Source organism: Psittacula echo (genome assembly GCF_963264785.1).
Source record: "Psittacula echo genome assembly, chromosome: 17".
NCBI classification, from domain to species: domain Eukaryota; kingdom Metazoa; phylum Chordata; class Aves; order Psittaciformes; family Psittacidae; genus Psittacula; species Psittacula echo.
Genome location: NC_137753.1, coordinates 2,314,040 through 2,335,637, shown reverse-complemented (window position 1 = coordinate 2,335,637; position 21,598 = coordinate 2,314,040). Strand labels below are relative to the sequence as shown.

The 21,598-nt window shown below is 41.2% G+C and overlaps 1 protein-coding gene across 15 annotated transcripts; it reads right to left on the bottom strand.

The window, feature by feature from the left end:
- Positions 1 to 149: 149 nt before the first annotated feature.
- On the bottom strand, positions 150 to 21,561 carry PER3 (period circadian regulator 3). Of its 15 annotated transcripts, none has more exons than XM_080631433.1 (22): positions 20,990 to 21,561; positions 19,858 to 20,009; positions 19,068 to 19,183; positions 18,213 to 18,414; positions 17,112 to 17,160; positions 16,206 to 16,342; positions 15,757 to 15,835; positions 14,922 to 15,028; positions 14,520 to 14,676; positions 13,467 to 13,596; positions 12,864 to 12,989; positions 12,452 to 12,578; positions 11,864 to 12,008; positions 11,094 to 11,221; positions 10,507 to 10,710; positions 9,644 to 9,895; positions 8,419 to 9,155; positions 7,143 to 7,320; positions 6,402 to 6,576; positions 5,608 to 5,758; positions 4,000 to 4,117; positions 150 to 547 (listed from the first exon to the last, which is right to left on the bottom strand). In XM_080631433.1, exons 1-21 carry the CDS (start codon positions 21,259 to 21,261, stop codon positions 4,016 to 4,018), a joined length of 3,726 nt encoding a protein of 1,241 aa, XP_080487559.1. In that variant the 5' UTR covers positions 21,262 to 21,561; the 3' UTR covers positions 150 to 547; positions 4,000 to 4,015. The 15 variants fall into 15 exon arrangements, 13 of the variants coding, with proteins under 13 accessions (XP_080487559.1, XP_080487561.1, XP_080487560.1 ...); XM_080631428.1 differs by having other exon boundaries at positions 152 to 4,117; positions 20,990 to 21,353; positions 21,449 to 21,555; XM_080631435.1 differs by having other exon boundaries at positions 151 to 4,117; positions 10,507 to 10,689; positions 11,082 to 11,221.
- Between the last annotated feature and the right edge of the window lie 37 nt (positions 21,562 to 21,598).

Below are 21,598 nucleotides of genomic sequence, written 5' to 3'. Positions count from 1 at the left end.
TTATCTAAATGAGTAACCATCTAAGACAGATTTATTTCATAGACACAGAAAGGGGTAGAGCCTATAAACACTGGAGGGAAAAGAAATAAATCTGTTCAATTCCGCTTCCAATATTGCAAACATAAAGCAAAATAAGCAAACCCCACAAGAGCACCTATGTACAATCAGAAAGACGTCATGAATATTTTCTTACAAGTCTATTTTCTAGACATTAACAACACCAAAAGTAAACAGACCCTGGAAACATTTTTTTTTTGCAGCATATTTTCCGTTTTATTTATAAAACCAGAAGCTCCTTTGAAGTCTACAGCAAAAAATCACACCTGGAAATTCACCCCCAGCTGAGTATTATATCAATAAAATATTCCTGATGTAAAAATTCATTTGATTGTGATCTAAAACTTGATTCAGCTGGAAGATCAACTTACCAATAAATGACTCATTCAGCAAATACTCATCGCACTGGAAAAACACATTTGGGTCCCTCCTCTTCCTCACAATGCCATGAAAATATCTGCACATCAACTCCTCTTCTAAAACCAGAATTCTATACTTTATGGATACAACAAAAAAGAAATTGTCAGAGAAATCCACCGAGGGTTTCTAAACTGCTGCTGCCCCCACAGGGGGTATTAACTGCATCATTACTGCACTTGCATGTTTTCCCTTTGGTCACCAAAGAAGTGACCTTCACAACAGCTCTAACCTGTCTGCAATGTTTACATTATGCCAGGTAAGACAAAGTCACATAAGCAAAATAGCACGTGCAGATCTGGCTGCACTATTTACTCCACTGGTCTTTCAGAACAGAACTGGATCTCACTTTGACTGCTCCAGCAAACTAGAGAGACTGAAAGAGTAATATAAACCGACGTAGAAACTACCAGTTCCTGAAAACTTATGGAAACGAGGTCCTTCTCAAACAGCTTGATGAGGCATTTGACTGCAAGATGTTGTGGTTCTAGCAGGGTAAAGAGTAGCTTGAGAAACTGGTTTTTGTCCTAAACCTGGTTTTGCAGCGAACACCACTTGATTTTTGGGCAAATATTTAGTTTCATCGTCACACAGGGCACCGATTCACCTCTTCACTCTTATGTTCTTCTCCCACACCATATTTATTCTATAACCCAGGACAAACATAGCCCCAGACAAGGGCATGCACCTAAGATTTAGCCAGGATTACAAACTTTGAATTCAGGCTCCTAGGCACATGCACCTTCATTATTATATGGTCAGAGGGTATGATGTTCACAGAACTACAGAAACTAGGATGTCTAGGATTTCTGTTTGCTGTATGAACTTTTTGGGCACAAATTTACAGTAGCAAGTGGTACAAACAGAGTTAACATCTCCAAACAAGAAACACATATAATATGATCAAGTTTTTATATAAAGGTCAGAAACTTGACCACTTGTAGCAAAGACAGCACAGGATACAGTGAGTGAACTACAAGTTATACTCCTGGATTTGGTTTGAATATTGTGCAAGCCCTTTGTCTCTCTGCCTCTTTTATACAACCAACATATTTCCAGACCTACAGATGAAAAGCATCTTTCAACTCTTAGGTGCATACTACCATTCTCCTAAACTAAGCCCCACTGTTTGTAACGTGGATGATATGTATGCCTGCTAACACACTGCAAACCATCTCATTTTCATACTCAGGATATAACACACAGCAAAAATTGCTTTTCTACACTTCCCTTCTGGCTTCCACTTTCTACCTATTTTGAAGGAGACAGCCATTCTTACCTGGAGCATTCACAGTGATCTATTTCACCAAGTCTCAAAACACATTAAAGCAGTCAACGTAAGCACATCTAACTAGAATGGACTCTAGTGCATAAGCATAATTTGACAGCTAAGTTAGTTAAGAAACTTCCCAATTAAGAAAAGAACCTGTAACACAAAGCATCTTATTACATGTTTTAGAGCAAATAGTTTGGACAGTGTGGTTATAAAGCAGAATACTCTATTTGGAAAGTGCTGGAAAAAGAAAGGTATAAGGTATTGCTCACATTTTCCTGCTTGAGTACATGACTTGCTATATGTAAATACCCATCAAAGTCTCTCATTTTAAGAGCTGTTTGAAGTTTGAACACAAAAACTACTGACCATGGGTAGACCTCTGCTGATTTACAACACAAGAGAAGACAAGTTCAAGCTGAAAAACTGAAAGACAATGAAATGCAGCTTGAGAATAAATAGAAAGCAATAGGCACAAACAGCACACAAGCACACTTAGAAAATAAAGCCAAAGAATGCTGCCTGGGTCAAATCAGACCTGAAATTCTGTCAAAATACCTTTCTTTGAAATAGGCTTTAACGACAAAGATTGTCACTGAATTGATTCTAAGAACTAACAAACCTCTTTAGATAAATATAGTTTTCCTTCAAAGCTCTGCAGATCACAGTATTTGTAACTCAGTCAAACCACTTGAAGCTCACCAGTAAATGAAACAAAACATGAAAAACCTTCACATAGCAGAAAAAAAAGTTACACAGAACAAAAGGATGAATCGTGTGTTACATTCCAACAGTGTTTGTTGAGAAGGCTGAGGTGATGAACTCCACGAAGAAAATCTGATTACATCCAGCTTTGATAAACAAAGGGGAAATCAGACAAAATCTGCTAGGTTTATGAAGCGTGTCCTGCTTGAAGAGCACTTCGAGACATTCAGCTTGAAGCTAGAAGTACTAACATGAGAACAAGTCCTTTTACATATTGAAAGAGAAAGTGGTTACCACTTTCTGAGCCACAAACTCACACCATGCACAAACTACATTTTTGTCCATGGATTTCTACAGCCAGAGCCACCATTATAAAGAAAGAGGTTAAAACTTGTACAGGAAGTCAACAGTGATAAGAAGTCTGTGGTCTGATGTTCAAGTTTGGCTCCACAACGTGTGACTTTTCAAGAAAGCAGAAGAAATAAAGCTCAATCTCTTTTATCTTTTGGGGTTTTTTTTGGCATCACCATGACAAAAACAAAACAGGGAAATGGCTTAAAATTTCCTATTCATTACGTCTGGATTCAGCTCATCCAACTACTCTAAATCAGCAACAAAAAAACCAAGATAAAAATCTGCTGCCCAGAGCACTAGCAACACAAAAGACTGCCTTTAGCTACTTGAACTGGTAACTAGGCTATAATGCCTTGATAGAAAAGGTTTTCCATGTGTCTTTTATTGAAAAGCAGATCCTGTACAAGGAAATAACTCCTGAATTATTACTTTTTTTGTTTTGATTGCTACTTATAATCTCATCTGTAGTGGAGCTGCAAACCAGTGGCCCTCAATCAATTTTAAACACCGATCTTGAGAAACACAGCTTTAAAAGCAAAAGCTATAAACCAACTTGGTTCCAAAACACTCATCATGAAAAACATAGGAAATAGCTTTGCTTCTTTTCACTTCAGTTTTTGATGGGCACAAGCTGGTGAAAGGCATTTTGATGCAGAATAACTCAGCCAGTTTTCAGCTGCTCATCAAAAAGCTTTTTGGATTCTTGAACCAGCTACAGTGATTACAGAGCCTCAGAGCATCAGAATCTCCAGTTTAGATCTTTAAATGTTGAACAAATGAAAATTAAGAGCTTGGTTTCAATGCTGGTTTCAACACATCTAGCCTATATGTTCCAGTCTGTTAGGTTCATCACTGTAGATCTTAACTCCTGCATCTTTTCAGACTCTTACTTGCCAAGTTCAAATATACAAACAAATCCCAGAACTCCTTTCTATTTTGCTCATCATTGAGCAATCAGAAGTCAGAAACATAATCCATTCTGCATCAAGTCTGTGAGGTCAGGAAGAGAAACAGCCTCACAGTGAAAGATTGTCTTCAAAGTCACGCCAGCAGCGAAGGGGTAATGGAGGAAGATTTAGTTTCACATATGTGACTGTTCATGTTGGGAAGAGATAGCCAGATAGATTCACCACTAGTATGTAGCGAAGGCAGAAGAAAAGAGGATGGGAATTACACCAAGTGGTTTTACTGACACATGTGCTGGTGACTTCAGTGTTGCAGGTGCGGAGGCAATTTTCCCTTGTTTTCCATATTGTCAGCAGCCATTGCAGCCTCACAACTTGCATCGCTGATGTCACATGTAACACAGCCCTTTAAAAAGGAACAAGAACATAATAATTTAAATTCTTCTTATATTCCAAGGAGTCAAATCCTGGTTGCACATTGAAAACTCCTGAAACTTCTCACCCCGGGCTTAAAATCTTTCTACAAGCAGAGATCATACAGATATATTCAGAAGCACTTTCATCTCCAACTTCTCGTCTCAGAAATGAATTCTTTGGTTAATGGATCACACAGTTTTAGCTTTGAGATAAAAAGGCATATGACTTCCTTGAATTGGAAGGCCTTATCTTTCAGCCTTATAATCCAGATGCTCACCAAGGATTTGGACTGCAGTCTGAACAGCAACCATACTGACCAACAGCAAAAGGCTGAGGTGCCTGAGTGTACTGACAGACCAGATTTTTCTTGTTCTTGACAAATGGTATGATACTGAAAGCACGTATTGAAATAGAAATCCTGCTATCAAATACTTGTATTTGCATACCAATGCATCTCAAAACATTTGAGATGTTAACATTCAACAGTATTTTCTGCAAGACCACTGGATACCAGTTTGCTGTCTGAATCAAACACGTGGTCCTAACCACAATAGGACACACACAAGACTCTTGTACCGGGCAAACAAACACTAATTTTCTGGTCTTGTTCCAGAGCCAATGACATAGATTTCCCAGTTTTTCTGCTCCAGGAATAAATACCACAGCTGAGAAAACCACATTTGAAAATCCCAGCACACAGAGCAGACAGTGCTATCACAGATACTTGATTTTTCTGCTGCATGAGTACATGAATACAACCCACTCTGCCTTGAAATGCTCTGTAAAACACATTGGAACTCTAGGTCTTTGTAGGACTGGTTCTGTTCTGCTCTTTTCTTCTCCATTGTACCTGGGAGCACTTTAAAGTGATTAGGGCACTGATCAACATACACTAATACAACTCAGAATTAGTTTACCAGAATAGCCAAAAGTAATGCCAGGTAAAATAATCAGGTATAAGACACCAAAATTCTCAAAGAATGAATCCACCTACAAAAGGCAGCCATTTTTGTGTCTCTTACTATATGCCTAAAACTCCTCTGTGATTATGAGCATTTTTCAGCTTGCTGAGCACATTTGCTCTACTCTCCACTAACAGCCCAGTGTTACCTGCTGTGCAATCCTAGCAACAATCAGCTTTGTAAGAAAAAGACCTAATGCCAACAGAAAAAAACATTATTAGATATGGACTCTTATGTGACAGTATGACACAATTCCCATTCATCCAATCGTTGACTGAAGGAACTTTGCTACAGATGGTCCCTACAAAGAATTTAAGTATCTTGCAAAGAAATACAACGTATTTCTGTATTTTGGCACATTTATCTGTTTAATGTGTTTGAACTCATTTCCTTATATAATCTACAAGGAATAACCATCAGTGACCCCACCACTGTAACATCTCACTGGTGAGAAATGGCACTGCCACTGGCTAGCCAAGGCATGAATAAGATTCAGATTCCTTTCACAACTGCTTACTTGGGTGCTGATTTCCAGTGGGACAGTCTGGGTCCTGATCCACGTGTGTACCTCTGCAAGCTCCTTCTTTTGCCCATCTGAAAACCATGGCTGCTGCTTTTGCATGACTGCCAGCTTCTCCAGATCCTCCTTTAAAACTTCCTCTGTAATTCTGCAGGCAACAGACATCTGTGAATACAGCTGCACTGAATGAAGCAAGGCAGGCACCAAATACAATCACCTTGAGGGAGTTTCTTCATCAGTATCTATCTATGGCTGAAGTCTAGAGAGCATCAGCCACTGAAAAGTAACTATAGTTTGTTAAACCTTAATTTGCTTTGTAAGGCTCCTTTCAACAGTGGTTTAACTGTCAGGGTTTTTTTTGCTCTTATTTTTTGTTTGGAGTTTTTGGGTGTTTGGTGTGGTTTTTGTTTTGTTTTATTGTTTTATGGTTTTGTTTGGTTGGGGTTTTTTAATGGAATCTCATTGCAAATATAAGCACTAATTGCAAGCAATTTGCCAATAATAACATGCAAGTATTTTTAGCCCTTTATGCATTCAAAGTACAGGACAATAACCAATCCCCTTAACACTTCAGCAAAGAAGTTACACATTATCCCATTTTAACTGACGGAGGAAATGGGGAAGACAAAAAAAAAACAGACAAAAGGAAATAACCAGGGCTTAAAATGCACAAAAATACCCCTTCCTGGGGTTCCACTGGAATGGGCACTGTTTCCACAGTCTCATTTTAAATTCTACAGTTCTATGCACAATTCCAAACCACATGTCAGAAATTTTTCATGTTTTCCAACCTGTTTGGCATTTGGTAAGTCATTAGAACTTGCTCAGGTGTGTGATCCATCATCATCCAGGCTGACTCATGGCTGGATTTATGAGCTGTCCCTTTTTCTTCTCCTTCCTGATTCTTTTCTTTAGAAGCTTCAGAAGAATCATTGCTGGGAAAATACTTGGTGCTCTTCCCACTACCTGAGAATTACCATGAAAAAGAAAACGAATGCAGATGTCTTGAGATATCCCAATAATTCTGCACAAAAAATAAAACACCAGTGGATTCTTGCAAGCTAGTTCTGTAATATGAACACAGGTACTCCCAAGACGATTGCTCTAGCAAGTGATACAACACTATTGAGAATTCAAAGATAAAAGTGCATTCTATTGAGTAACTTAAGATCTCCAAAGCTTTATTCATTCGTCTCAAAATTAACTGGCTTAACTTCCCTGCTTCTGTTTCAAGAGGTCACACTCTAGGCAGATTTACCTTTACCCAAATAAGATGTAAGCCAGTATCTAATGCAGAGAAAAGTAGTAATGAGCAAAAGAGTGACTTACAGCTTAAAGGAATGGCTTAGACTGCCATTTCCAACTACAGTGACTGAAACAAACCTGGCTTCAAACAGCGAAAGCTGGTGACAAGTAAAGACTACAGATCCTCTTATTGAGATTTTCCATTCCCATTCCAGTATCTTGTTATAAATTACCAACATGTTAGCAAGCCACCTAGCACCAAACATTGAAATCTTGAATTTCCCTACCTGTGCCAGAACCAGAAGTCTCATTGGAGCTACAGCCTGAAGAACCAGACAAACCTGATCCACTGCCTGATGCTGCTGAACCTGCACCTGAGAGGGAGCCCTCATACTGCAAGTGGTCAGTAAATTCACTAGAAGTACAATGGTTAGCACAGCTAACACTGTCTTCTGGATCATTGTCCTGCAGACAAAAATAAAACCAAACATATCCATGGCAATTACATTTAAGTTTGACAAGGGAATTTCATGCATCTACTGAATTTGCCACATGTTGACCAAGTTCTCAGATCAGTTCAATAGGTTTGGAGTTTCTACTCTGAAAACGCAAGGCAGTCTAAAACTCAGGGTAACACTCTTCATGGCGAAATCAGCAAGCACCTGCACTCTAGGTTACTGGTTTCTGCTGTAGATCCTTCCCCAGTGGGTCAAGATACTGTACTGTTGCATTAAGTCAGTATTTTCTGCTGACAAGAGAGCAGGAGTCAGTTCTTTGCACCTCCTGTTAGATGGCATGAAGCAGCCACATGCGCCAAGCAATGGTGCACTACCATGAAAGTATGAGTCTTCCCCTGATTCACTCTGTGAAGCTCACAGCTTCACTGGCTACAGGTACAGCAACTCCCCTTCCAGGACCCTACCCTGCAGTTTCAGCTGATCCAGCCTTTCCAGCCCAACCTGGATTCAGGAGCCAGCATTTTTTTCCTTGCCTGCAGAGCTCAGATTCCTGCCTCTGAGTTTACCGCGGAAGTTGGAGAGGCCTTTTCTATGCCCAAGTATGGAAACCGCCCCACACGGATCCCTGTTCTTCGGTCATTAGCTGCATCCCTGGGAGACAGAGGGAGTAATTAGAAGCGCATCTTCCCTTTGGTTTGGTTCTCCACCGAGACCGTGGGACTGGGTGAAAAAGGATGCGAACCGTGCAGCACTAACCAAGTTCCACATGCATAAAAGCCCCGAACCCAAACTTCTGGCCAACAATTGAAAAGGCTGATGCCAAAGTGCTGAGTCAAAGCAGCTTGTGGCAGCCTAGACTGGAAGATGTCACATTTCTGCCATTTGCTAAGTGCCAACACTGTAGTGTTACAAGATCCCACGGCTGCAAGTATCAACAGCTTTCTCCACCTCCTGTGCTATTTGTGCCCTGTAGTCTACATAGCACAGCCACTGGAAAAAGCAGCTAACAGAAACCGGTGACCCTGAAACACAGATCATCACTGCTAATTTGTGACTGAACATCATCAAAGTCAGGGTCTCTACATTAAAAATTCATGCTACTTACACATTTAGCTTCTGTATGTGCTTTAACATCAGTACTAGTGGAAAGCTCCATGGGTTTTGGCAGTTCTTCTTGAAGCAAATTCAACTGAAGTGGGGAGCTGCTCCGTGAGCTACTCAGCAGTAGGGCCTGGTCACACTGTCCCTCTTGCTGGTCCTCCATGGATGTGGCAGAAGAGACTGGAAAGGGCTGATCCACAGCGTGTGGTGCTATTGGTGATGGAGCAGGAGGAGGTGGGGCTGGAGGTAGTACAGTGCATGGATATGAAAAGGGGAGATAAACAGACTGAGGGCTAGGAAGAAAGACATACTGAGGCATCTGAGCATACATAGGGAAACTCTGAAGAAATACAGCCATAAACGTGCCTATGTTTGGGGGATAAAATGCTGGACATGACTGAGCTTCACAGCATAGTTGTGATGATGACACGGGCTCAGGTTTTAATGAGTGAATGGCATGCTTCTCTCCTACAGAAGAGGCTGGAAAACTTGACAGTGGATCCGAATAGACAGGAAATCCCATAGGAGGAAGGACATTCATACTGGAGGAGCTCAAACAGGACACTTCTGAGGGAGAGAAGGCCTGTTTCTGAACTGTTCTCTTCACACATGGAAGACTATTTCTATTTTTACTGGTAGAGTGGTTATCTGAGGACTTTCTCTGAGGTTTCTGGCGCTTGAATTTTCCATGTTTGCCTTTTTTACAGGTAGATGGGCTCATCTGCTTTGAAGTGGAATCTCCTAAGGAGGAAGGAAAAGAGACACATTCACTGAAATGACAGGAAAAGAAAAAAGAGGGAGAGAAAGAGAGAAAAAATACCCAGACAATTGAGTGTGGCTTATTCAGAGCTGACCTTCCTCTGGATAACTGTTCCACACACTACAACGACGGATTTGCTGACATATTCACAATATTATCCTTCAAATAATCAACTTTCTTATCCATCATTCTGGCCTATCCCAATCAGATCTTTTATATTCCCTGGGATTTGCACGGTTTTTGCAATAATTATCTGCTTTGTGAAAAGCCCCAGATAGCAGCATCCAAGATGGAACAGACCTTCTGTGCAGGCAATGCTGTTGTCAAGCCTTGGCAGTTCAAAGGAAGTATTCTGTTTGTAGCCCTAGTAAGATACTTGCTAAATCATACAAAGGAAAACCAGACTCCTTGCTAGGTTGGTCTTTGTAAGTCATCTACTAAGTCTCTGTGTCTCAAATCTGCTTCCTACCTTGGCCACAGGAATGTTCCTTGTTATTTCTGCTCCCCTGTTGAAGGTAAGTCCTAAATGGAGAAAGCAAGATCCTCTGGCGGAACTTGTCAACGTAGTTCTGCTCTTCCTTTTGAGTGTGGGCTGACAGCGTCTCTTTTGTTAGCCCAACTGGCTTTAACTCCTCTGGCACTGTAGTGAGATTCTGAGCATGCACAGGAGGCAGCTCAATTTGTTCACTTCCAACAGTAGTATCCTCCATTGTAGTCACTTCTTTGAAGAGGGAAGAAAATAATTACTCACTCTTTGCTCTGTCCTTCTGGTATCAACTCCCACAACACCCAGAGGGTTACACACAAAAGAATCTAGTCTGAGCTACTGAGCAGATAAAGGCTGCAGAGGCGGCGGGAGAATACACCCTTCACAATCAAATATAGTTACACTAACATCAACTGAGCAAATTACTTTGCATGGTCTGGAAAACTTCAAATTCACATTGAAATTACAGAGACACTTCTTTCTTCATATTTTCTTAGTACAGTAGCAGTTAAATACTCATTTTTAAGCTCCTATTGCATTAAAATGAAGCAACACTGACCCACTAACCATTTTTATTTTAATCCTCAATGGCCAAAAGCACAGTGCTGTGTTTGAGATACGTGTTTAAGTTAAAGGGGAAAAGCAATAGTTCACTCTGTTAAAACTAGATTTATTAAAATACTGTAAAAATTCCCAGGTATATAAAATCCAGGTATTTCAGAGCTTCTATTCATGAGAATGTATCTCAAATGGACAAAACATTCTCATGGTGTACTTCAGTCTGGAAACAGTTTAAATGGAAAAATCAGTGAGACAAGTCAGTGTTCTGCGAGTGTGAACAGTACCTGATTCAGGGTGTGGGACATGCACTATAGTGCTGCTGTAACTGCACTGGCTGGTGACAGACACCACACTTGGAGCCTTCTTGGATAGGGTCAAGTCTGCCAGAGGAGCTCCAACCATGCCTGCAGCTGTCTCGTCTTTCAGTGTCTCTTCCCGATCAGCAGACACTGGAGTTTGGGAATTAACTGCTGAAAGTATGGCAGTATCTGTTGGTAAATGACAAAGCTTCTACATGGAATTCCATTCCAAGCAACGCTCCCAGTTCATCAAGTGGTTCAGAAACAGGAAGTAACTATGCAGACTATTAAATAAGACAGTCTTACATACAACTACACGTATAATCCATATGCCAAAGCAATGTCAGCACATATTAAACATATGGCATAAAATGAGTGAGCAACAGGTTTATTTAGCAACAACAAAAAATAGGGTCTTTTGATGCATTCTATGTTCAAAGACTTAATATTGTAGCTTAATTGTGACATCTAAACAAGGTAAGCAACTATTCACCACATAACCAAAATATTTGTGCTGTTAGTGTGACAACTATTCTATTGTCTATTATGATTGTCAATACATTTTGTGTTACCTTCCAGTGCCTCAGCTTCCTGCTGACTTTGCTGGACTTGCTTGTCATCTTCTGAAGATGACGATGATGTATTTGCAGATGATTTACACTTCCTTTTGAATGCTGGAATACTGCAGCTCTCTAGATATCTGAAATAAAAGCATATCACAGGAAGCTCTTGCTACCTTGTGGGGTTTTTTTCTCTCCATTTGGAGAGACAAACATTTGAACAATCCAAACTGGAGATCCAGGTGTTGTTAACTAGTATTTTAAATTCACTGCAGGAAGCTCTGGGCACATATGTGCTTTCCAGGGAGTATTTTAAACAAATTCTCTGATTTACTCTTTAAAAGAAAAAGAGAAAAAAGGGGAAAAAAGAGAAAGAAATGTTATCTTCTGGGTTAAAATATACCAACATTCTATAACTATATCAACTCTTCTATTCGGATGTTCTCAAGGTGTATATTGAGAAGACATTGACATAACATGCCCACTGAAATCCTCCTAAACTCCTATGCATCAGTGGTGAAACTATCAGTAGGCAAACATTAATAGCTGCAAACAGAATCCTTGGGCCCTAAATACTTCATTACTGTGTAATTCAGACTGACTGAGTGTTGGGATGGATTGCCCAGAGAGGCAGAAAACTTTACAAACTATCCCAATCCATCCCAAATTTATCTCACAACTCAAACCCCAAACAGTCCAGACCAATGTAAACTGCCTAGGTATTCACCTTCCAACAATTCTTCTTAAACTTGTATCACTAAAATCACTTTATAGTTTATTACCTGATGATGCTATCAACACAATTGATCTGCTGATAGGAAGGCACACGTGAAGTGTTCTTTGAATCATCATAAAACACATTGCCTGGTTCTTCTGTGCTATCACTTCTCACTGTCTGAAGAGAACAGGCAGCAGTGTGCCTCTTCCCTAGAAAAGAAGAAATCCTCAAAGACTCCTCTCAGAGGCATCTAAACACTAGCCCCACTGAGAAACATATATATATATATATATACACACATATACTGGGCTACATATATATTATACAGGGACATATGGCCTATGACAGCACAGCTCTCATTACTAAGTTATTCTGCATTTTCATCTCAATTCACACGTTTTAAGAATCCACATAAAGTAGCTTTGGGAAGCTTCTCCAGTAGACTTACATTTGCTATACGCAAGCCTGCATTTTCACTAGAAAATGTTAAAGAAGTAAAACTCTATTAATCTAGAAAGAGCTGGATATGTTCCTCTGTACCTTAGGGAGCAGTTACAAAGTTGTTGTACGTTTAAGCCATGCTTAGAAACTCACAGCTATCGATCTACAGAGAGTTCACGTTACCATAAAGATCATAATCACATTAACGTACCTCTTAGTATTCCTGAGCTCACAGCCTGCTCGTTTCCGTTCTGTGGCTTGCTCCTTGATGCAATGTACAGCTGCTGGCCCAGGTTCTTGATTCGGTTGACATCTGCACAAATCTGCTGCAATGTCATCTTGAGATAAGTGAAACATGAAGTCAGAATAAAATGAGACCATAGGAGACCATTAAAATGGGTCTGGGTTCTTGTATTCTCCCAACTGCGAGGGAGCTACAAACTCCAGCAGACTGTCAGCCTAAGCCTAGTATCTACTGATATTTGTAAACTTAACTCATCTAATTATCACGGTTGATTTAATTAAATTAAATCCACAAAGTTCTGTACATGTACAGTTAAAACTGTCATTTTTAAAACCATATTTGTACTACTCTGCAGGCAGTGACACATTTATGGGCTTACTGGTTCCTGTATATCCTCTGCACAATTCCCGTTGGAGTCACTTGAAGATGCTATGCTCATATAGTGCTCATAAGAGCCATTGCTTCCACGACTTCCATAACCACTGGAAACATTGCTGTGAACTGGCTGTACGAGGGAGAAAAATAGTAATTAAAGAAAATAAATCATCATCTGAGAGAACAAAAAGAAGAAAACAGCAGACTTTAAACACAGAACTTCAACTAAACAAAAACATTAAGTGAAAAGTCAGTATTGCTCTGGGCTTTGCCACTTGCTTGGGAAAAATTCCTAACCATGCTTAAAGCTGTTTGAGGATACATATTTATCTTTATCAATTATATTTATATTATACATATATATTTTTTTACATTTATTCTTTAGGTTAAAGACATGGCAAATGTGGCAAAGAAACTGTTTTTTCCTAATCCAGTAGGCTACCCAGAGCCATACTTCTAATGCTGTCACACAAGCGTGTCTCCATTTAGAGCCTTCCTTTCAGAGCTTTTAAAAGATCATCCCCAAAGTAGTTTGCTGAACACCACAAGGTGCTTCAGCCCCTCACTGAGGCCAGCCAGTGTTTTGAAAGTCTTTCACCTTCCTTACCTGCAGAAGCAGCTTGTAAATTTGTCCTTGCAATTCTCTTATCTCTTTCTCAACATGGCTCGTTTCTTTACTTCTTGCAGCAAAGACATCTTCATTCAGAGGGCTTCTGGAGAGAGCCAACAAAATTTCACTATTCATTTAAATTCGATGAAGAAAGGGTAGCTAAAACAGTTGGAAGAGATTCTTTATCATCATTATTTTTACTGCTTTGCTGAATCAATACAAAGGGATGTCATCTGTTCTACTAGCAGCTCTGCTAGGATAGTGAGGTAGTGTTACGGGAGCAGTGCTTCATGTGAAGCCCCAGGGAAGTCAGCACACCAGCACAGTGACAGGAGTTAAGGTTGACAAGCATCTATACCTGTGTCTCCTTCACCCAGAAGACAAATTCACACCCTATAAAAGATCACTTTGAAAAGCCAAAAGGCCATCTCAAAAAGCCATTTCCCAGAAAAAACAGGTAAGAGGCAGGCAGACAGTCGTATTCCAAATCTCTTGGAAACTAAGGAGAAACGTGAAAAATAAACTTGCACATTCAATACTAATTGCATTTTTTTTTAAAGTAGTTATCCTTGGTAAATACTTAAATTCTGTAGCAAGTGAATGTTCCAGAAGAAAGATCAGAAGGTTGTTTCAGCTACATGGCTGTCAAGTAATGTTTTTTGTTGTTGTTCTGCTGAGCCAATTATGAATGAACGTAAGCTAATCATTTCTTAAAGTCATCTACTTTTTACATGGCATTTTAGCTTTTACTCAGCTTTTTAAACCTGATATTTGATTTAGACATGTTCATTATCAGGGTATTTGGACATCAACCATGTGCAAAACCACATGTTAAAACCCAAAAAAGTTGGCTTTACCTTTTACTTCAAAGTAATTCACTTATTTTGATACTTAAACAAAATGAATGCTGTTCTGAAGGAATGGGCTGCAAGATAGCTGTCACAGACTGCAGGAGCAACATCAGGTCTCTAGTTCAGTACTGAGACTGTTTCGTTTTGCAGAGCATTCAACGAAAAGCACTTTAACAGATCAATTCTACAGCTGACTTACGTTCGGACTTTGTGTCGGCCAATGATGAACACTACTTTCCTGCTCCAAGGATTCACAAAACTGGACCAGCTGGTATCCAGTATGACATAATCCCCATTTTGAGTACAAAATCTAATAGGTAAATGTTCAAAAGGGGGTTGACCAGCGAACTTCAGGACTGAAAAAAACAAACCCAACCAATCAAGAAACAAGTTTTAGTTTGCATTACGACACAGGAGTGCAAGCACAAACACTAACAATGGGGTCCTTTAAAACTGGGCTTGAATTTGCTTTGATCAAACTGGTTGCCTTAATTCATTAGTTTGTTTTTGTCTACACTGCAGATCAGTCACATGCCAACCAAAATGATAACGAAAGAACGCTGAAAGCAGTAGAAATCCCTCTTAAAACAACTGTACTTACTCTTCCGGTGAATAGCAATCATCAAAGGGCGATCTTCTGGGTGCAAATACATCAGAATGGATGTTCCAATTAAATCTTGAGGTAAATAACCCAACAAAGGCACTGCTCTGAAACCCAAGCATGTTATCACTGATTATAATACAGTTTTGAGTATTTAAATCCTTAACCCTTTGCTTGTCAGTGAAGTTCCCACGCATGATCCACAGCGTTATGAATTAAGGCTACAGAACATTTTTTTAGCTCCATATGATCATTCTAATGATCATCCAGTGCAATGCAGATATATAAACACTAATGACAAACATTTCTGTGCCTGGAGATCTGGTAGATGTTCGCATTTGCAGGCAGCTTTGTACCTGTCTATATGTAAAGAGAAAATATAACATAAAAAAGGATCTTGAATAAGTGTCACTAGGAAATCTGACACGGAGGCTGAAAAGTGTGTCATAAAAACACTCTTATGGCTCAGCAGCAGACAGGTTTAGTCTTGCCAAATTTGGCCCAGCTCAGTACAGCTGTATCTCCACACTGCAATCCCCAGAGCTTTGCATTATGTGGGTTTTCCACTCTCTGTGTTCCCACAGAACCCCCCACTGCCCTGGATAACAAAACTTGACTGCAGTTCTGTTTAATTCACATGTTAACTGAACAAAGATGGTATTTGTCAAGCTCTAGATGTTTTTCCATGAGTCTACTAACACAAAACTACTTTGTTTAATTCACTATTGCCAACTGCACAGTTCAACTACATTACTTGGGTCTCCAGCTGCATCACCAAAGGATTTTTTGCTACCTCTCCATACACACCTCACAGGTCTTAAGACTCAAATCTCACCTGTCATCTATGTCAAGAAAAACACATCCAGGGGTGTGAGTGGTGGTGAAGATTCTTTTATCCATAGGGATTCGAGGAGCTAATAGAAAAAGAAATATTTATTGCGACAAAATATGCACTGAGGCAGAAAACCTGTTACTTCTGCTTGTGACAGAAGGTTATCGGCTCCTGAGCTTTTTTAATGGCTCACTGCTATCTGAAACATCACACTACACAGTTTTAGGTGGTACAGACTTCTCTCAAAAATAGAAATAGTGAGAAGAGGTCAAATTCTTTGGGACCTTGTAAAGAAGGCACAGATGCTCTGGATTTGCATGCACGAACACACACAGATTGGAATTTACTTGAGTGAGCCTACCTAAGCACAAGTTCTAAACAAAAGTAACAGACTTTCATATACTGCATTTTAATGTTGGCTTGGTTTCTTTGACTGCAGTCTCCTGACTTGCCTTCATATCCAGAGTGAATTTTCTCAGCCAAAGCTAAGCAGCAGGATTCTGTATCCACATGGACAGAAGTACACACATGGACTAAGTATGGTGTGATTCGGAAGGGGTAATAACGTGTTTCTTGATCTTTACCACTCCTGAGGGAAAGTAAAAGGGATTAATGCACTGGTTTCAAGACTCAGATACTTTATGCCAGGGCTCAGAGCCCTGCAGAGAAGTTATGCTAAAGCACAGACCCTGGTAATCAGGATTCCCTGAGGTCCTTAGCACACTCCTTTGCAATCCATGGCAAACATATTCAGCAATACTGCTCTCACTCCCCTTAAAACCAAACAGGTGTTTTGCCTCCAATACTTGCACTCAGAGGCTGTTCCAGAAATGTCATTACCCTAACTTTCTAATTCTCAGTCCAAAATGCATTCATGAGAACCACCCATTTGGTTTTTGTGCTCTCCTCGAGTTAAACAGTTCTTTTTGTTGTTTATTCTGTACCATTTTTAGGAAAAACCCCATAATTCTGTCTCTCTCAAGCTTTGGTTCACTGACCTACATGAGACTCCAGCCTCGGTTCACAAATAGCTGTTGTTCTTGGATGGACTTCCCATGAGAATTTGTCTTCCTAGAGCATGTGTGAGCGGCAGCTGCATACAACATCCTAGATGAGATCTCAACCAGGCCTTTGTAACGACTTTCTACACCCGTTTTAACTTCAATATCTACTCCAGCTCTGACAAAGAATCGAGATAAATTTCTGGATGTTATCACTTACACTAAAAGTTACTTTCTCATTCCACTCTTAGTTTTGTAACACATTTTCTAGAGTAGTGTCATAAAAACTATTACTGACAGCTCCCCCTCCTGGAAAAGTGCGATACAAACCTTCCAACACACTAGTAATGTACTTGCCTGATCCTGCAGAAAAAGGACTTCACCTGGGCATATTCATACAGAGAAGCTAGTAAGAAGAACACACATTGGAAGTATAAGTTAATAAAGACCTGTAAGAACTATTTTAAACCCTGCATTTTCCAGACTTTCTGACCTAGACCAAAGTCTCTGAACCTGCTCTGTATTTGCTAGTGAATTAGCTGTTCAACATTCTGCTCCCACCTCAAGTGTTCTCCCTCCACTCCACCCCATTCACTCCTGGAGAAACAGCTGACCTGGAACTAAATTCAAAGGAAACACATATGATCTTTAGAAAACCCTCCATTCCAGTGCATCACTATGGGAAGGATAGGTGAAAATTCCTGGCTTTAGGAGCTATGGACCAAAACCTATATACAGCCCAGAGTTATGGGGAGAGGAAAGTTCAGTAACAGTGCAAAGTGAAAATAATAACTCCTCCATAGAGGCACCACTACCATAGGTAGGCACATACTTAGCTTTCAAGCAGTGTAATCCCTTGCATGTCAGTGTTAGCAGTTTCTGATGTCTCATATCCTTTGCTAGCAAGGATTTTGGATTTCCCAGCTTTGAAGCCAGAACAGCCCCATGGTTAGGTGTGCAAAAGCCATGGCTGTGGCATGCAAGCTACACTTGAATTGCTCACAAATAACATAGGACTCAAAAGACACAATTTAAGCCCATTCAGCACTAAACAGCAAGTCAGCTTAAAACTTGGGTTTAGCAAGCTATGTTCACAGCAGGCTGCAAGCAGACCATAAAGACACAGCACCTGAGCAACCGTAAGATGTAGATTAAATAACTTTAATCTCACAATTAGACCTTTAGTTTCTTTTTAAAGAACAGCAGTACTTGGAACGAGTAAGATGATGCACGAAACAATGATCTATCTGCCTTTTACTTACCCCATAGTAAGCGTTAAGCCTCTAGGAGACTAGCTAGGACTAGCTGCATAGCTACTTGAGTTTTCAAAGTGAAAAGGGAACGAGTGTTGCTGATGTATATTGCTAGCATAAGCATTTAAAATGAACAGCTATTCTATCCTCATTCTGCAAAGACAGAAAGACACATAAAGCATTTAAGAGCATTGCCAAGCCTCACCTGTTTGACTTTCCATGTTCCAAAGAGGCAGGTGGGACTGATCCGTGTGTGTGTAGAACACACTCACATCCTGAGGGACAAGCAGCTCTACAAACCGGGAGGAATCCAACACTTTCTTCTTACAGTTTAGAATGGATGCCGCCTGCTCAGAAATATGCACCATGCGTCCAGAAAGCAAGGAAAATACAGCCACAAATGTGTCCTGGAAGAAACACCATTGTTAAAAACAATCCCCCAACACATGGTACCAGTATTGTAAGGATAAAAACCCAATCAACTCAAACCCACCACACACCACAAGCTAAGACAGAGGTTCAAAAATGGGGTCTTAACTTAGCACCCAATTAAAGTTATGCATGAGCTGCTCCGATCTCCAATGCTGTAGATAGCTTACTCAGGACTTACAAATGCTAATAACACTTCAGTATCAAAACTGAAGCAGATTACAGTGATGCTTGCGATTGTCCAGAATGATTTGCTACCAAAAAAAAAACCCCCAAACAACAGAATAACTAAGTCCAGGAGCACAAGTAAAACCCAAAGTCCCTCACAACTACGGACTTGATCAGCTTTGAAAGCTTTCTGCTAAGTGGGTCTATTATGCTGTAACTGGAGAGGTATTTGTTGCTTCTGAGCCTAAAAAAGAAATACAGGTCTTTCTTTACTTGCTGCTGTTGGGTACCCTGAGCACAGATAAAGAATAGTCTTGATCAACCTTTAAAAGCACAAAGGTTTGTCTGGCTAAAACTTCAAGGCTTTTCAATTTTAGATATCCTATTTCCACAAAATGATGTAAGGAGACTAAACAAAGAGTGAAAGAGTGATGAACTCCTTAAGTATGCCTGAATTCCTTACAGTGTTTTTGGGAGTGTGTTCAGACGCAACTGCCACCAACTCTTCTATGCTGTATGTCATCACATCTGTCTGAAACACTCTTCGGTCACTCAGGGCCTGGAAAAAGTCATTGTTTGCTAAATTGAAGAAAAACAGGAAAAGCAAAACAAACACAAGGAAGTCAGTAAGGAGCCTTTTTGAAAGTGTTTCTTACAGCCCTTGTACTCTTGTCATCTTTTTGGTGAAGTCCAAATGAGATGAGGAAAGTCTGTGTAGTGACAAAGGCAAAAAGAATAGTGCTTATACTATTGGAGTGACTTATCTTACGGAAAACGAGCATGAGGAAGCAGAAAGGACAGAACACGATGGCAAAAGAACAATTTTAGCTACTTCTGTTGGAAAACACAGGCTATCAGTAATTTTTCAAAGGGCAATGCTATTTTTTGAATATATGCAGAAAGTCATTAGCAGGCACCTATTAGCTATAGGATGCTGAAGAAGAGAAGCAGCAGGTGGGCATTTCAACAAAAAAGATACCATGATTATTTAAAACAACCCCCAGTGCTTCAGAAAATCAAGTGTTTGTGGGACAACTGGAATGCTTTCCTTTGTTTTAATATTATTTGTTGCCAAACAACAAATTGTTGAGGCCTTGGGTGGCATGGTTTAGCGTGGGGTGTCCCTGCCCATGGTAGGAGGGTTGGAACTAGATGATTTTAAGGTCCTTTCCAACCCTGACTATTCTATGAAACACATCTATTCAAATGAAGCTGCTGTATAGCTTCCATGCTTCCAGACTTTTTCCACATACCTTGGACCTGCTGGACACACCGCAAGGCATAGTTGAGAGCACTGATTGTACTGGGCTTGCTGGAACTCCTTTTGTCTTCAGGCAAACACCTTTTCATTTCTTGGATCATCATCACCATATCTCTGTGAGACTGGCTCCAATTCCGGTGCTCACTGTGAAACAGAGGTTAAACTTTACCAGAGACTTCTGGAATAGGAGCTTCTTTTCTGTCAAGCAACTAAAATTATTCACTAAATTAACTTCATAGTCTTAGCTGCAGGGTCACAGAGTATCCTGAAACATTCCTTGCTGTGTCTTTCTCACTTCTTTGATGCTTAATCTTTTCTCCTCTGCTTTCCTCCTTTCCAACTCTGACATGTCATGGATGGCAAAGTCACATCATGATCAATTAAAAATAAGCTGATGTTTACTCTAGATTTCACTGCTATTAAAATAATGAATAGATGCCAATTCTACATGCATACAAGTCTTTCTAGCCTTGAAGTCTGCAACTAAATATAAGCATTTAAGGGAAACGTGAGGTACTGAAAATACACCTGATGCAAAGACTTCACTCCTCACATGACTTGGGAGGCTTCAACAGCAAAGTTAGTAACAAGATCTCCCTCTTTTGGCTGAATAATAAGCAGTTACTAACCGCCAATATCCTCAAAACAGTGATTCTAATTTTACAGACTGGATATGAACACCGTTAGTTTAAATAACTTCTGGCCACTTGGCATTGTTATTAGTATACTGTTGCTGCATGAATCTGTAAATGAGCTCAGGTATTGCATGTTAACTTCACATGCTAGATCAACATCGCAGAAACTATAGCTCTCTGCTCTACTACTACTCAATATAGTCTTTAGATTAAGTACATGTAGAAGCCACAGAGGGGCAATGACTTACCTATTCAGCCAATCTAAAACCGAGGCAAACATCTTATCAGGAGCTATGCAACAGCGATGTGAGATCTACACGTGAGGCTATCATCAGCATCACGGTTTGCGATTCAGGCTTCCCTGGTGCACTGAAGTAAGTGAGGACTCTGCCTCACAGCTACAACAGGTCCCTGACTGCGACTTCAGCCCTCAGGTCAGGACATCCGCTCAAGCAATAGGACAGTCGGCGCTCCGCGCTGTCAAGTTACCTGTTAACCTTGCCGTGCCTTCCGAAACTTCCAGCTGAGCAGCCACTGGCCTCCCGGCTGCAGAAATCCGCTTCCTTGCCGTTTGGCCCATTAAACCCTGTCCCGCTAGAGCCGGTTCCCGGACCCACGGCGCACCCCGAGCCCGCCTCCCCCCGCCGCCCTCCCCGCGGCCTGTCGGCGGGGCCCAACGCCTCCTCTGACCCGTCCGCAGCCGCCGCTGACCAACTCGCGCCGCGCTCAGAGCCGCCGCCGCGGACTTTGCCCACGTCCATCTCCGACCCGCAGGCCGCTACAGCGCGGGGGCATCGGCGGCCGCTCGCTCCTCAGCGCGGTCGGACCCTCGACCTTCGGAGCGGAGCCGGGCCTGCAGGGAAACACACACCGCGGAGGGAACGGCCCGGCCCTCCCGCTCTGCCTCCACACGCGCCCCGGCAGCGCCTCACAGCCCCGCGGTCCTACCTGCGCCGGGCCCCGGCACGCCGTGAGGCGAGGCGCCGCGCCCCCACCCCGCCGCGGTTACGTAACGGCGGCCGCACGCGGCGGCCCCGCTCCCACACACGGCGGCCGCGTGCCCCGCGGGAAAGAGGAGGCGGAGCCACGGTCGGAGCC